Here is a 16368-nt window from a genome sequence, read left to right on the forward strand (position 1 = left end):
CATCTTTTCGGTTCTATTGTGGATTTTCGTTATCGCTTCTGCTATATACAGCGTGGTGCTAGACAACAAAAGCCCCCGTGCTTTGAACGCTCCCATCTGGTGGCACAGAGTCTCTGATGACTGCACTATTGCTCAGTAAGTCACATCGCCTTGTGCTCGCCGAGAGAAGCATGTTTATAGGCTCTCTTCCTGAATAATCTAGGGGACAAATCGTTGCGTTATTATTTGGCATCTGCTTTGAAACCGTCCAACTCTCAATCCACATTTTCCTTTTCTCAACAGGCAGACTCCACCCGATCACGGCGCTCGTGCTCTCCATCCTCTCGTTCGGCAACTGGTTTGGCTCCTCCTTTTATAGTCCGCTGGCTAATCTCGCCGCCGAAAGACAATTCCCAGCTACCTGGGAGACGCTGTTCTGGATACGTCAGGCTCTCGGATATTGCCTTCTCCTCCTGTATTTGGCGTATATTGTACACGCATCCATTGCTACGCACAGGTGGCGGATTGCCAAGAAGAAGCGAAGAACAGAGGAGCAAGAGACAAACATCAAGTTGGAAGATATCGAATAATTTGTTCTGCATTGACAGAAGCCCTGGTTAGCTGGTCGAAGTTCCCACCATTATGAGCGCTCCGCTGGTCCATCAGATGGTGAATTCTATTTTAACCAGATGATGGGTATAATGTGTAATGTGTAATGTCTAATATTTTAGAGATTGTTTGCAACGGTTCTTTCATTTAGATATGGCCTGTCCCTAATGCTGGATGGGCGCAAGTGAGCGAGATCAATCGACCTTTCTTGCGTTACTTGAACATTAACAAAATAAGAGTTGAAAAGACAACTGATCGTTATATTCATTCATATCCGATTCTTTGAGTAGGCGCAATATCTCCCGGAGCCGAGGTCGACCTCGCTAGAGTAAATACTCATAGCCGGCTATCGGCATGGGAGGTGGAAGCAAACGTTGGAGGGCTGTGATCGACCGGTTCTTGAAGCCACTTTACCATCCTTTGGACAGCTTTGATGGGATTCAAACCATCCGCTATCCAAAAGAAAAGAAAAATGAAGAGAACATTAATCCACAAATTTCATATCCGGATTTGGACGGGATGCCTGAATTCTCAGAAAACACAAGGATTCTCACGTACCGTAGCCGATAAACGGTCGATGGATCCGATATCCCATCATCTCGACAATCCGTGGGGGAATTTCTTTCAGTTTGCGAGGGTCAACGGCGAGGATTTGATTCTCAATTGGGCGAATCTATGCCATTAGGTCATATGAGCTTTGATGTCAACCTTCCGTGTACATGTATATGATCCCTCACATATGGCTGACAGTACTGTACTGTTGCGCTTTTTCTTGGTTTGGAGGAGTTATTGGCACCTCCGCAGTGCCATGTGGTACCAATGAAGTAGACAACGCTCCCTGCAGGGCAAACCATTGGAACGGTCTCTTCGTATTTTCCGCGCCTGTCAGCACCCCAGGTATGGCTGCCCGGGATCACACCCGTCGCACCATTTTCGGCGGTAAAGTCATCAAATGCTACCAGGATGAGTCAGCCCAGGAGCCTTTCGAATAGGCTTCGTGGCGGGAAATACCGATGATGATGGCAGCGCCCAATGGCAGACGCGGGCGTGGAACATGACAGAATGCATCGTCTGGGGGAGAAAAAAAAATCAGCTATGGGATAAACCCCCGATATGGATAGAATATCACATAATTATTGCACAATGAAAACTCATTGCAGCGTCCCAGCAAAGATCGTGGCATACCATGATGCATGTCCTGGTTCTTTTCGCCTGGATTGATCTGGATAGTGTGAAAGGAGGTGATATTATATCCCGGGTCCAAGAAAAAATCGTTTAACGCTAGGACTCGCGGAAGAATTGCGAATTTGTCAAATTCTCTTGTTCTGTTTGGTAGCCGATTGTCAGACGCCCGAAGCAGGATAGAAGTAAACAATATCCTCTGAATTCTTGCCGGTGACGGGTCAACAAAGAGGGTGCGGCTCACTTATTCAACAGCGAATAAATTCTATTCGTGTTGAATCCTTCGAATGAATTCCTCCCAATCATTGGCGCTGAACCACTCAAGCGATCAATTTCTGCCTTCGCAGCTTCAGCCTCTTCCTTTGAGAAGCAGTTCTCAATCACCACATAGCCATGCTGAAGGACATGTTCCACGTTTGCTCGATCAACCGGGTCTTCCGGTAGCGGGTTTCGCATCATCCCGATGTCGCGGAGATGTTTGAATTGGTCTGCCATTTTAGATCAAGTCAAGTTCACTGTTACTATATTGGCTCGTTTTCACAGAACAACCAAATCCCGTGGTTAATAGTGTGTTAATATAGAGAATGGGAGCGATTTATGGTATCTTTTGGATTGCTCTTTACTTGGGTGCATTTATAGCATATGTCCCCAAACTAAGATCATGTTCTCCCCGCACTCTGGGGTAATTGGTACACACCGACGAAGACCAGCTTCGATCGGTCCACTGAGTTGTGGTCATGGACGACTCTGGCAAAGTGGAAATGAACCTCGGTTCATGGCGGCGCGAGGAGGTGGACTTGGCGCACTATGATATTTTTGCACCACTAGTGCCGGTTTAAGGCGTTATTTGAGGGCAGAAAGGAAAAAAATCCACGTTAAAAAAGATGCACGCTACGGAGTACTCCGTAAGTAAACTGCTTGATCCTACTCCGCAGAAAGCCATCAATGATGCACCATGCGGAGACGGCTGTGGCCCGGTTGTTCACTGCGAAGCGAGGTGTAGAACTCTGGCAAACCCGGCATGCCCAACTCTCCGGACATCGCATCAAAGGGTAAAACATCGATATCAGATGAAAGGGAAAAAGACCCGAAATATATAAACACGGCGAAGTGTGAACAGGACACAGTGGTCCTCACTTGCTTCACGACTCGCTTCATGACTCGCTCGACAAACACTATTGCTTAAACAGGCTATGTATGATTTCGTCTGGCAACGCATTGGCAGCTCGGCGCATCTAGCATTCAGTCGGTGGAATTTGCGAATTGCCAGGCCTTCGGTGAGTTGAGCAGAGGATGTTGCCAGACGGGCTTTGCGCAGTTGAAGGCTAGGCCACGTGATGATCGTGTCACCGCCCACGGCAAACCCGCACAGTTCAGCTTCCACGCCAGATTCATTTCCCTGTGAGCATGCTTCCCTGGCCAAAGTCATCTCCGCATGCTGTGGATGACAGGGATGTGGCATGCATTAGAAACGGTCTGACCGACTCTCAGCGGTCTGGCTTAAAACGACATATCTCTACTCCGTAGTCCTCGGAGGTACAGCTCGCTTGCTGCTTGAAGGTTGCAGAAAAGACAACGGTCGGTCCGATGAACAGCAATACCCCAGGCAAGCCACCTGGGGAAAAATATCTACGCCGGGATATTATCCCAAGCTCCATGGATGGCCTGACCTTGGTAGTCTGACGTTTCCCACTGACTTTTCTTGCCGACCCGGGCTGAACAGGACGACGCAGCAACCTTTGTCCCTTCTGCCCCCAGCTATCTACGGATGGGAGTTGTGTCCTTTGAAAACAGTCGATTGTTTGACTTATGGGACTGTCTTGGTCTCCCAACGTGGGGATATTGTGCCTTCACTTTCGTTGGGACTTTGCTGCTTTTGATAGTGATGGAATTCAGCTTCGCCGCGGGGAATGATCACTTCCAACGAAAGTTTGAGGGGTTGCTGGAGCCAGGATACCGACGTGACATCGACAAAGCATATCCTGCCATTCTTTTCTGGTATGGGACTGATTTGTCTACGCGTCAGTTCATGTTTCTTGATGATTTATCAGACTCAGGAATGATTTATCCCTGAAAATGAGCTCAATAGCATGCTGTGCTGCGGTAACTTTTCTTCGCCTCATTGCTCAGACGCATAGATATTGAAGAGAAAGTTGAGAATTTTGTTTCGAAAATGAAATGCAATGTTGTTGTGATGTCCTGGGTTAGTTTTGTGCCCAGGAACTAACCAGGATGAGCTGGAAGGGAAAGTCACGCCCCAGAATTCTGCTGAGGGCACGAAATCGCCCTGGACATTGCCGAGGGAACTGCTCACTCCATTGTCCTGTTATTTGTGTGGCTAAAGTAAGCCGAGAATGTCCTCTCTTTTTTCGCTTTCCCACGGAAAGCTCCTCCAGAAGCCTGGGCAGTTGAGTCAACAAGGGCTGACATCCTGAGAAATTGGCCAGACCTGGCTGTGGAAGACAATTAGTGGCTTGATTTAAATGAAAATGACGATCAGCAAGTCAGCACAGTGGTTTTTCATATGCCAGGAATCCTGTATGAAGTTTAACATATGCGAGATGAACGTGTTCTCTTTTGCACAACGGAGAGCTTTAAACTCTTCCAGGTGATAACTCTAATATCAGGCAAAGATGGATGTGGTCTCTCGCCTGTATGCCGAGATACCGGAGTGGACAACTCCACCCATGCTTCGAAGTCATCTCATAGAATATTAGTTCCCTCCAAGATAGTGGTAAAATGATCGACCGTCGGGATCTGCTGTACGGGAAACGGCCAGTCGCCATGGGCTCCGACTGGACATCGTGAGGACGTTTCCAGATCTTTCTGAACGCGCGGTCTTGTTTCAAAGTGGCGGACAGGGCTTAGCGTGGAAGTGAATTTCTGTGAACCGAATGTAGAGACAATCGGTCGCTCCTTGCCCCCTCGAGGCAAGTCTGTCGTTTCTCTCGTTCACTAGCACCGCGATGATGCGGAGCTAAACACTCTCGTTACGTGGCGCAACGAGCAAGTGGCCGAGTTTGCCGTCATGGCAAATTGATGAATCCGTTCCAATACCCAAGCTCCTCTACGGAGTATCAGCGAAGGGTTGTCCCTATCGGGCTCTCGAGATAGGAAGTCCATATTGATGATTCCGTCCTCATATCTGATTGTTATCGCGGTCTCGCGGCCAAGAATTTCACTAGTGAAGTCTACCCCGCGTATCCACGCGTTTGTTTCAGACGCTGTTCGTGAATAGCCTCCATCGTGTGACAGCGATGCATGCATACATATGTATGTATGCACGATGCAGCGGCCCTGACACCCGTTCGAGGGCGGGAAATTGAAAAATACCATTGGGGGACTGAACCGGGCCGAACCAAGATTCGAAACAGGCCGCGGGCTGAGGTACAGTCCATACAGACATACATACATACATACGGAGTACTCCGTATACTTAAAATCTAAGGCGGAAACGTGCTCCATACTACCATCCCTTCAAAATCGTCTGTTCGCTTAACTTCTAAGTTGGCGTTTCGCCTCGGACATAGTGTGCATGTTACGCAGCGTTGCAAACGTTAGGGAAGGAGCCGTTAGCTGGATAGTAATGATAGTAATGCAGAGTTTGACTGAGTTGGAGATACGTGGCAACAGAGTAGGCTCAATTTTTGAATGTTTTACTTCCATCATGCAGCCTGAAATGACAGTGCTGATTGACTCCTGTCAGGGAATTCCACACCGGCAAAACTTTTAATCTTCCTTTCCTCGGGATATGGCATGAGTCGATGTGAAGAATTCAAGGATGACCTCACTCTCCGGTACCCTGCCAGGGTGCACGGATCTCTTTAGTCGAATAGATATGTTTGTGGCATTTTATCATTTGGGAATGCATGGGTGCCCTAGGAATTCCTTCTTCTTGTGTAGCATATACTGGCTGTCACCTGGGATTGTGGAAATAGCAACATCTGATCACTCAATTCCGTCAAGCAACAAAATCACAAGTGGCGTTTAGGGTGCATTTCGAACCTTGTCCCAAATCCCTGAAAGTATGCAGCGTATCCCTGATCAAAGCTCGAAGCTTGTCCACACAATCATCTCGGATTGCGAGATCGCATGTAACACCGTGATATTGAGACCCAGCATTGAACGAAAGTTGGCCGCAAGGGGCCTCTTGCTGATTTTGTCGATCGACAGAGATATTCCGTAACTCGAAAGATAGAAAAGACTCTTGGACGTGAACAAACTACTCCGTACATCTGCCAAATTGCTCGCGCTAGAAATAAAAAAGACAAAAGAAAAAAAAAAAAGGAGGCGCCAGCCTCGAAAACTGTCTCGCGAAGTATGAAACTAAAGCGGAACATCGTGCCCATCGTTCGATTAAGGAAAACGAAAAAAAAAAAAGGACAAGAAAAACTCGAAGAAGCCTTGTGGGTGATCGGCGGCTCCAGATGTTCGATTTCATATCCACTCGACTTGAACACTAGTTTAGGCTGATATTAACCCTCTAGGCTGCTCATCGGAATTGACTTTTCAACAGGACCACTTCAAAGAAGGAGGAGAGCTGGAAATGCTTCGGGAGCACCCTGGAGTGTCCTCAATATCTCCGTTCCCGTATTTGTTTCACATTGTTCCAGGGTCAAGAGCCGCAGCCTCCCGCCATCACCGATCCAGAGTTAGCTGAGCTGCGGGTGTTTTGGGAGGCATGCACGTCAATGGTTGGGGAGGGGAATGCTGTTAGCCAGAAATGTAGCACGTATGGACGGAGGGGGGAAAGCTCTCGAATAAGATGAGCTGCGCAGATGGAAAACGCTGGATGCATGGAGGACGGATGTTGGCTCGAAGGATTTGGCCCTGATCGCGAAATTCTGGATGGGAGAGTTAGCTTGCTTGGAATGGGCGGTACCGGTACTGGGTGTGTATCGAAGTTACCGCTAGGCAGGTAGTAATTTAGGCAGGTCCCGCTTTGACGGAACCGGGAGTGGAGCCAACGACCTAATTTGGGCAGCCGAATCGGGCAGATGCTAGTCCAAATATCGCCTAGTGAGGGACGACGCCCAAAGTTTCCCGCCAAAACGACGAATCAGCGCGCAGCTACCGCTGCTTAGGTAATGCCGCTGAAACGCCTGGCAAACCGGCGTTGGGGGTCGCATGCTTGGCGCGTCCAGGCGTGTCGGCTCCTGGCTGCCTGCCATCCCACCGATCGCAACGTCGACTGCGACAGCCCAGCTGTGTCCCTGCGCTATCCGGCGCCCTCGGTAGTCCAGTCGGCGTGGGAGGGATGTTGAAATCGCGCGCCTTTCCGATCTTGCTCAACGGGGCAGCGCTCGGCATTTCACGCAGACTTGAGACACATCCCCGAGCTCTTTCGCGGCGACGGTCAAATGGGAGAGATCTCACGCCTCTGTGTGCGGAAATTCTTGCTCTGGCCAGAGGATCAACGTAATAGGGCTCCCAACAAGCAGTTTCGTGCCGGAATAGCGTCAGGAGCGGCCGGAGTCTAACCCAGGGCGGGATACGGGTCGATATTCTCCGCTCAGGTTCTGATCCAATAGCGCATCTTGCACTCCGTATCCGACCCCGATTAATAATAGCGACGTCGTTAATATGGAGCTAAAGTTAGTCTCGATGAGGGTGACGATGGGGTCTTGAGAGTGTGACGCCAAGGCCTACTAAGCGTCGTTGAAAAAGCGCCCGCCTGAGGGAGGTCTTTCGGTGGTGTGCCTTTTTTCCCCGTAAGTGCCTTTGTGATGCCGTTGCTCCGTGTCCTATCTGGCACTCTGAGCTTTACCGAAGGAGAGCAGCAGACAGCATCCTGGCCCTGATCCCAGAGCGCTGCATTCTGGACTCCGGAAAACTGATCAGGGGCTCTCCCTCCGGTAGGGGAGTTAAATAGTTAACCCCCACTTACCCTCAAGTTGACTCCGTAGCATCGAGCAGCATTGAATATTTGGAACCAAGGCAGCTCGAAAACGCCAATTTCATTGGAGCAATTGCTTTTTGTCGCTCTCTTGTTTCTTTTTCTCCAATCTGGGCCCGTCTCTATTGGCTTGTCCTGGGAGCATGTTTCCGCTGCGTTACACGCCAACTTTGCCCGAACTAAAGTCGTCAAGACGCCTGCATTTGAAACAGGAACCTCTTGCGTACGGCGCGGTTACAGTACAGAAAGTTAATTGCTTCAGCGGCGCCAATCTGCGTCTTTGAGAACCAACCCACCCCCCCCAAATCGCCAGCCTGATCAGGCAAAATCCAACGACACTCCATCCACAATCCTCTTCCTCTGCGCTCTTCTTCGTCTGTGTTTTCTTCAATTGTTGTTCGTCATAGAACAGGTCCAAGCTGGCTATCGAGTGTTGACACCGCTCCAACTTTAACAATCGTTCCAAAAAGCTTCCAATTGTCCCTTTTCAACCTCTCACCCTAATATTCCTCATAATCTTCGAGATATCCACTCCCACATGGATTCGTATTATGACCAACGACAGTGAATCCCTGCTGCTGCTTTTTTGAACTTGTTCAAATTTATCCAACATTTACGGAGTACTCCGTACATAGTATCATTTTATTCTCCTCTTTGAACTTGGTGCTCCCTCCCTTTTTTTTCTTTTTCATTTTTAATTCTAATATCAGCGGATCGTGTGCGACCGTACCTTTTCCACCACACCCCCCTTTACATTTCCATCTCCCTTTTCTTCTTTTTTTTTGTTTTTTCCCCCTTTGGAGGGCGCCGGTTTGCGCTTTACGTTCACTGGCTACTCGTCTTCATCACAATTTGTGATTGTCGCTCCTTTGATAGACGGTAAATTAGATTTCCCGTCAGCCCACCAAGGCGAAGAATTAGCCCATCGATTTGCCCTAGGCACAGTCCCAGGAATTTCGTTCGCTTTATCGCTCAACAGACCAGCCCTTTCGCAGCGAAGTACCTTTCTATATTTTTATTCTTTTTGCATGGCATATTTTTTAGTCCTGAAGGTTTGATCGGAGAGGACAGGTCCTCTTGCATTTTCTCTGTTGGATCCCAGCAGCCGGTACGTTGCAGTCCTGAAACCGCGTCTGAATTCCTGTTATGCTTCCGAGAACTGACGACCGACGTTTCATATCTACTTTTAGTGGTCTTCTCAGCGAGAGTCTTTCCCTTCAAAATTTATTTACCTGCTCGATTGCACGATTGGATCGGTCCTTGGAAAGTCGCAAAGGATCGATACCCTTCTCCTTCTCAGATCAACTTTGGGGGAAAAAAAGCACCCTCTCGCCTCGGTCAAATACATAGCAAGGAATGCTTGGAATATTCACTCTGCTGCATTCGAGGGGCTATTAGCGATTAGTCCGTTAAGGGTGCGTTGCACGCTGCGAGTATGAATCGGTTTCGCACAAAGAAGAAACACAGGGAGGATGGAGACTCCGAGGCGCTTACACTTCCCTCTTTCACCGGAAAGCCATTTAGGAAAAAGAAGAACCAAATCGAGTCGAAATCGGAAATTGATCTTTCTACAGCCCTACCCTCTGCAGATGACTTTCGGACGAGTCTTTTGATGCCGAACTTATCGGCTCGATTTAGCATGCTTCGAGAACAAGATGACCCAACAACAAAGATTGGAAAGGCGAACGACGACAGTGTACTTTTTCCAAGAAGAGTCTCAAGGCTCAATTTGTTCCAGCATAACCCCCTCACGGACATAGCTGAAGTTTCCTCGCTCAGTGGTTCGGCAAGACCATCCCTCAATTTGGCCCGTACCTCCTACACGTCGGGTGAAGCCACTCCTTCCGAGGAGGACAATCCGAATAGTGTCCTGAGCAGGCCTAGGCCTGTTGAAGGAAACAATCTGTTTGGAGGACGCCAGAAGGTTTATAAGATTCCCGTCAAGAACAGCTCAACTGGCGACTCTGACTCGATGGAGAGGGGATCAAGCGGAAGTATGGGCGGCAAGGCGATCTATGAGAACGATATGCCTATGTCAACGTTTCAGAAGATCAAAGAGAAGGAACGAATGGAAAGAGAGGAGAGTCCGGACCTGCACGGAGTCGCCAAGCAGCTCGAGGACGAAATTTTATCACAATTACCAGGCGAGCATGGTACGCCGCCACCAAATGCCAACGATTCTCAGCCAGTTATCCCCGAACATGGATCAGCCTCTTCAACGCCAATAAAGCACAACTTCCCTGGATTAGATAGAAGTGGAACCAAAACGCGACGCTTGTATGGACAAGGCCTCGAGCTTCAGAATCAACAATCTTCGGCTCTGGATAGGATCGAAAGCTTAAGCAGGAGGCCTAAAGTCCCTGATCCTACACAGATAACCCGATCGCTCTCCAAAAGTGCTGCTAACTTGAATGAGAAATACCAAAAGCTCTCCCCAGTTTATGCTTCGTCCAATTTTCGCCCAAATAGCCCCCCTCTGTCCGCGTCCTCTATTTCAGGGAACGAATTAAGCAGGAAGGCCGGCCCTGCGAGTGGTGCTGGTTCTGGCCAAGGGTACCCAGGCGTTGCTCCCCTAAGCCCACCTTTGAGTGAAAGTGGAGAAGTATCGCCCCTTGCAGCCGCCCTTCAGCCAGAAGATAGAGGCAAGGCCACGGCTGCAGGCCTATTCAATAAGCCATCGCATAAATATGATGAATCTCAATTTCAGCAGCGCCAAGTTCAGATGTTTGAAGGCAGAAATACTTCTCCCTTCCGGCGTCCTTCACCGTCTTGTGGAGGCTCCGAGGTCGAAAGAGGAGGGCGGTCTAGAGGTTTGTCGACGACCAGCTATCGTTCCAGGGCCGAGTCAGCAGCTTCGGCATATGGCGATTCTCAAGATGGACGTCCACCCCGTTCTACCCCTAGCCTTCGAAGGGCTTCGCCGCCTCGGATGGGAAATGGAACGTTTCTGGCGAACTTTAGTGAAAGCGAAGCGGGTAGTGATGCTGAAGCAGAGGTTTGCCCAAAGTCGAACGTTGTGGCTTCTGCTCCAAAGTTGGATGGTACTCATGCAAGCTTAAGGAGCAGCACCGCATCGAGCGACTCTGCGATGTACAGTCAACCTAGCAGGTCCTATTCGACCCAATCTGAGCTCAAGCATTCGGAATCTCGTGACCTTAAGACTATAAATGAAATTGAAACAGCGGACCCTTCGCTTTCATTAGGCGGCGGGGAGGAGGTCAAAAAGTCAAGAGATTCACCAACTCTAGGACCATCAGAAACTGGGGGCCTAAGTGGCCTAATTCGGATGCATTTGAGGCATGACAGCGATAAATCCTCCATATTTCCTCCTCCTTCTCCAGGGTTGCCTCCTAGTTCTTTCGATAACCATCGCGCCCATAATCCTTCTCTACAAGCCGCGAGAGAATCAAGCCACTCTGCGAGCATTCATAGTAATCCCTGGGAACTAGATGATTGGGGAAAACCGTCACAAACCCCCGAAAGATCCAACCATTCTCCTCCGCGTTTGTCACAACACCCTGATCAACAGCCCTCCCAACAACAGGGAGGCTTTTCAATGATGTCTCTGCGAGCTAAGCAGATGCTTGACCAGGCAAATGCTCTCAGCAATCAAGGACATTCCCCGGACCCCGTCATCAAAGGCACGGATCACAGATCCTCAGGGCCCCAAGCATCGTGGCAGGAGGAGCTTCACCAAGGGCATCGACGAGGTGGCAGTTCAGAGACACAAATGGAGCGAGAGGAATTGGCGCACGAGTTAGCTGAACGACGAAGGAGAGTCCAAGAGAAATTGAAGAGCTTTGTGGAAACTGAAGGTAGTAGGTCGACTAGCCCAACCTCTGGAGGTTTCCGAGACATTGGACCTGCAAAGCCTGGCAATGCATTCGCGATGATGAAGAACAAATCCAGCCGAACCAACGGCATGCATGATGTTCCCCACCCGAAACCGCTGAAAGTACTAGGCATGGAAAGCACTGCTCATAGTGCTTCTGCACCAAACCTCGTGTCCAAAGGCGAACCTTGGCCTGATGAAGAGGAGAGGATGCTTCGTGACTACGGGAGACAGCCTCGAAACTCATCACCCCACATCGGTGCCCGGCATGGCAGACCACGTCAACCGCAAGCTCCACCTCCTCTCCGCGAGAGCCAGGATGAATCTAGAAATACTTTCCGCGACGGACCATCTGCACCTTGGAGACACCCTCGGGATGTAAGGGATAGATCAACATCCGATGCCTCCGGGCGATCGAAGAGCCGCCCCAGGTATCGGGAAGACTTGGACAATTTTGGTAGAGGTGTGGACAGTCCGCAACACAGGTCCGCTGGGGAGGAAAACAAGCCTTATCGAGGGCCCCCTTCTGGACCTTCTTCGACACGGCCTTCGGCTGAAAACGAACGCCTCCCATCCGATAGGTCTGGATCTTCGATGGGAGGTCGGTTACGGAGCAATAGTCGACCAGTGCCGCCTAGTTTTCCCGATGCTCGAATCCCACACCCTGTGCAGACGGGGCAGGCACTAGGGATCGGCTCCTCTCCTCGGCCATCACCGGTCACTCCTTACTCGGCCAATGCAACTCCGCCTCTGTACGAAACCTCTCCTCCGAATATTTCAATGGCTGCCTCGAATGCGTACGGTGGTGGCTCGGCACCGAACCAAAATGCGCAATGGAACCAAAGTCTGGGCGCTCACAAGAGAGTTATTGATAAATCGCAGATCTCTGAACCCAAATTTGTCTCGAGTACTTCCAACGTCCCGACTGTCGGACTCCCTCCGGGTGCCAGCCTCAGCAACGGAAGCTCTACGCCCCCGGTTCCGCCCATGAACCCCAGAAGACGTCGACCAACGGCGACCCAGACGATCCTGGGCGCCTTCAAAGGTTCTTCTGACAGACTTGACGCGTCGACAATGCCTGGATCCTCAAGCAAGTTCCCAGAGGAACAGAGCACGTTCTCAGACGAGGACAAGCGGTCTCGACCACGCCAGCGGCTACGCAAGATCTCAAGCGAAGGCGGGAATCTCAACGCCAAAGCGCGGCAGCAGGCGATGATGGCGAAATCGCCCGCGATGCCCCAAGTGCCAGCCCAGGTTGGAGGTCCCATGGAAGGAGGTATGTTCTGAGGGAGGTCGGGCCGAGCCGGGTATGTTCCTACTGGCATAGGTGTCTTTGTTTTTATGTATGTTTCCCTGGGGATATCTTTCTACTTTTTCTCTTCGATGTACCAATTTTTATCATAATCTTTTCCTGCTGTGGACATTTTTTTTTGTCCCGTTTTTGCCTTTTTTTTTTCCCTTTTTCCACTTTGGGATATGGTTTTTCTTCTATCATAATACCCCTGAGAAACCCTTTATTTTTGGGATCAGTTTCTGTTTCACTGTACAAGTTATACTTTTTAACCGATTATTACCACACCCCTTTTTTCTTTTTCTTATTTTTTTTAGAGAGGAGTTGTTGGAAGAAGGTTGGTTAAAATCGTTCCAACCAGCCCCCGACTACCACAAAATGTGAGAGGGCTTGAGAAAGTCCGCGGGGAATCCTCGTCCGGAATCGTATTGCACACGCTTATTCCCTTCTTTCACGGCCAAACTTTCTCTGCTTCGGGCTGGCTATGGATCGTGAGCGTCATTAAGGTCAGGGGATGATTTTGGGTCGGTTTTTAAGGTGTATGGGTAAGTTAGGGTTAGGGCGATGGAAGGCTGTACTTTGTACGGAGTACTCAACAGGCAGTATTCGAATTACCGAAAAGCAAAAAAAAAAAAAAATCATTATACAGATTATCCAGGACAAATGTAATTTAAACGCTCCTTTCCCCCCTCCAGAACACTCCGGCTTCCCGCGGCACAGAGGTATCACTACGAGATGCAGGGCGAGAAATCCTTTGCGTCACCCGCGGCTGGAACCACAGAGTTCACAGGGCGCTGGGGGGTGCCTGGGAAAGCCGGCGAATCAGCGGGGAAGGGAGCATGCTGATGTAATTGGACAGGGAGAGCTTCGAGATGTCCTTTGTCTCGCCCGGCTGGTTTCGCTGGCCTGATGAGCAACGAGCACTGTAGAAAGCGATCCGTTATTCTGCTGGGGATGGCGTAGAGAGAAAAGAAAGAAAGAAAGAAAGAAAGAAAGGGTCATCATACTTGGCAGTCCACAGGGTGCTGCATCATCCCATGGGGGTAAAGTCAAGTAAGCTGATAGACGGCATCTTTGCTAGGCACCTCAGAGCTGAGCAGATGAAACTGATAATGTAGCCGATCTTCTATGAGATGGGATAAGACGCTCTCTGCGCTTCCAGAGCTGGGGCATTTTCATTCTGGAAATGTGTGTGTGTGTGTGTGTGTGTGGTCGGTGCTGGTCGGTCGGCGCAACAGGCACCCTGACATCATCCAAAAATGCAAAATCCAGAGTAGCGATGCCATCACAGAGAGCGAGAGTGTGTGTGTGTGAGCAGCAGCAGATACTCGCCAGGCCAACCGTGGGAAATGCCACACACACCACGTCTCCCACACCCGCACGTGTGAAATTCTTCAAAATTCACGCTTGTTGCTTCTGCTGCTCTTCCTGCTGTCTTGCTTTCTTCCTTCCCTCTATCTCTCTCCCTTCACAACCACAACTACAATATACCAACTCTCATCCTCTACTCACTGACTCTTTCAACTGCAACTCAGTCCCAAAGGATTTAAATCTTGTCCCTATCGGCCTCTTCTTCTTCTTCTTCTTCTTCTTCTTCTTCTCCTTCTTCTTCTTCTTCTTCTTCTTCTTCTTCTTGTTCTTCTTCTTTTTAATTTCTTTTGCAAAAGCAACCCCAAAATGAGTTCCACAGAGTCCACTGTCACTGTCACTGTGAGAAGCGCACAGCCCAGTCCCACCCTGCAGGCCATGGAGCCTACAGCCGACCAGGGAAAAGGACGCGACGACTGTGAGAGAACCACATTCCGGAAAAACGGGATAGTCTTTGGGCATCATTCCGACTCGTCGACAGAGACAGCCGTGCCTCCCGGTCCAGCCCCCCCTGCTACGCAGCAAGACAAAGCCAACGGTCAAAATAGCGACACTCAGCCGCTCATCCCTCACGCAGAAGGCTGCTATCTGGGATATGACCCTCCGGGTCCTCAGGGTTTCCTTAATGGTGGGTATTATGAAGCTCAACGAACTTATCCGATGCAGAGCACACCGTATCATCCAGATGGTTGCGCAGGACCCCATACTGTGACTGGCCAGGGGTACTACTGGGGGGCCGCGCAATACCAGAATAGTGTTACAGCTCCGAGTCCAGTCGAAGTGGGATTTCATACAAATAACTTAGATGCGTACGGACTTCTTGCCGAATTCCACCAGTCCCAGCAGGCCCGGCTTCGAGAACCTAATCATAGTGCGGGGCCTTACAGCAACGGTGCCTTGGCTGGGATAACTGAGCCGTTCCGCTCTGATATGCAGCCTTGTGCGGCTGGCCCGATGCATCGAATTTGGGAGTATGGTCATCAGGGCCACATGGAGACTCGTGAGCCACCACCGGTTAAAGAAATGATCAATCATTTTCTCAATTTGTTCGTATCCGGTGAACGCACCGATTACTGTTTGAACCTGATGCCAACCAAGGACGGAATCCGGCCACAGCTCCTTGGTGCACACAGTGTCGTTATGTGTAGGAACAAGCACTTAAATGCCCTGATCAAGAAAATTGAGGCGGGAGAGCACCCCAAAATTATCAACCTCACTGCTGAAAGGGGGTTTGCCGATACAAACGGCTTCTATGTCGCCCTTCAAAACCTGTATGGTGCCGTGCCGATGACCGAGCAGCAATGTAAGGAATCCTATCCTGGTAGTGCTGGCCAAATGAAATTTGCATTGTCGTATCTCAGCTCTGGGGCCTTTCTGGCGGACCGTGACATTGTTCACGGGGCCATCGACCTGATCAAGGGGGCTCTGAGCTGGGACAACGTCGAAACTCTGGTCCACTTTGGGCTCGTCCCCGGCCAGTATTTGATCGCCTGCAACGAAGAATATGCTCGGGACAGTGATTCCAATTTCCAGTCCGAGAGCTCAGACGATGAAAGCGTTGACACTAGAACAAACTTCAGGATCGATGATACTTACCGGGCGCCAAGACCCGACAACCCCTTCCTGTCGGCGAAGACACTCAACAATGAAATGGTCAAGATATGGGCGCCCAGGCTCTTGAGATGGGCCCTTAGATTCATGACTGTTGATAGTGCCGCAGCGCGATTTGAATTTGACGCTGGAGCTCGACCGACAGTGACGCCGGATAGACTGGGATGGACCCAGGACGAGGATCACACGACAGCCGAGATGGAAGGGAGAATTAAAAGCAGCATGGACAAGAACAGAGCCATGTCGGCGCTCCTTATCACGCTCCCATATAGATATCTCAAATATACATTCAGACTTATGCGCGAATGGGGGCTTTTGAGCGCGAAGCTTGCCCGGGAAGTGGTGGCAGAACGAGAACTGCGGTGTAAGAGCATGAAGCAGAAACTTGAATTGAACAGCAAGGACGAGAAGGGCCTGTCTCGACGCTCGCGTGGTCCGCTCGGATGGGAAGAGTTCGTCGTCGAAGAAAACGAGAACATAACCGTCAGCAGGATCTGGAAAGGAATTGGGACTGCGGCGTCAGCGGTCAAAGGGCCTCGTTCGGCGGAGCCGGGCCGCCCGAACGGCAAAATGTGACTCCCCTTTCCCTAGGCTAAGTCA

The 16368-nt window shown here is 50.1% G+C and overlaps 3 protein-coding genes across 3 annotated transcripts; 2 read left to right on the forward strand and 1 right to left on the reverse strand.

Annotated features, from left to right (window-relative positions):
* Positions 1-924: 924 nt before the first annotated feature.
* Positions 925-2265, reverse strand: D8B26_003747 (uncharacterized protein; the record flags this gene model as incomplete). The annotated part of the gene is made up of 6 exons (XM_066124252.1): positions 925-1040; positions 1147-1261; positions 1326-1543; positions 1600-1659; positions 1774-1913; positions 2015-2265. The coding sequence occupies 6 exons, from the start codon at positions 2263-2265 to the stop codon at positions 925-927; spliced, it is 900 nt and encodes a 299-aa protein (XP_065980331.1).
* Positions 2266-9101: 6836 nt separating this feature from the next.
* Positions 9102-13135, forward strand: D8B26_003748 (uncharacterized protein; the record flags this gene model as incomplete). Its single annotated transcript, XM_066124253.1, has 2 exons — positions 9102-12774; positions 13107-13135. The coding sequence occupies 2 exons, from the start codon at positions 9102-9104 to the stop codon at positions 13133-13135; spliced, it is 3702 nt and encodes a 1233-aa protein (XP_065980332.1).
* Positions 13136-14466: 1331 nt separating this feature from the next.
* Positions 14467-16344, forward strand: D8B26_003749 (uncharacterized protein; the record flags this gene model as incomplete). The annotated part of the gene is made up of 1 exon (XM_066124254.1): positions 14467-16344. One exon carries the CDS (start codon positions 14467-14469, stop codon positions 16342-16344), a length of 1878 nt encoding a protein of 625 aa, XP_065980333.1.
* Positions 16345-16368: the final 24 nt, after the last annotated feature.

Source organism: Coccidioides posadasii, chromosome 2 (genome assembly GCF_018416015.2).
Source record: "Coccidioides posadasii str. Silveira chromosome 2, complete sequence".
Taxonomy (NCBI): domain Eukaryota; kingdom Fungi; phylum Ascomycota; class Eurotiomycetes; order Onygenales; family Onygenaceae; genus Coccidioides; species Coccidioides posadasii.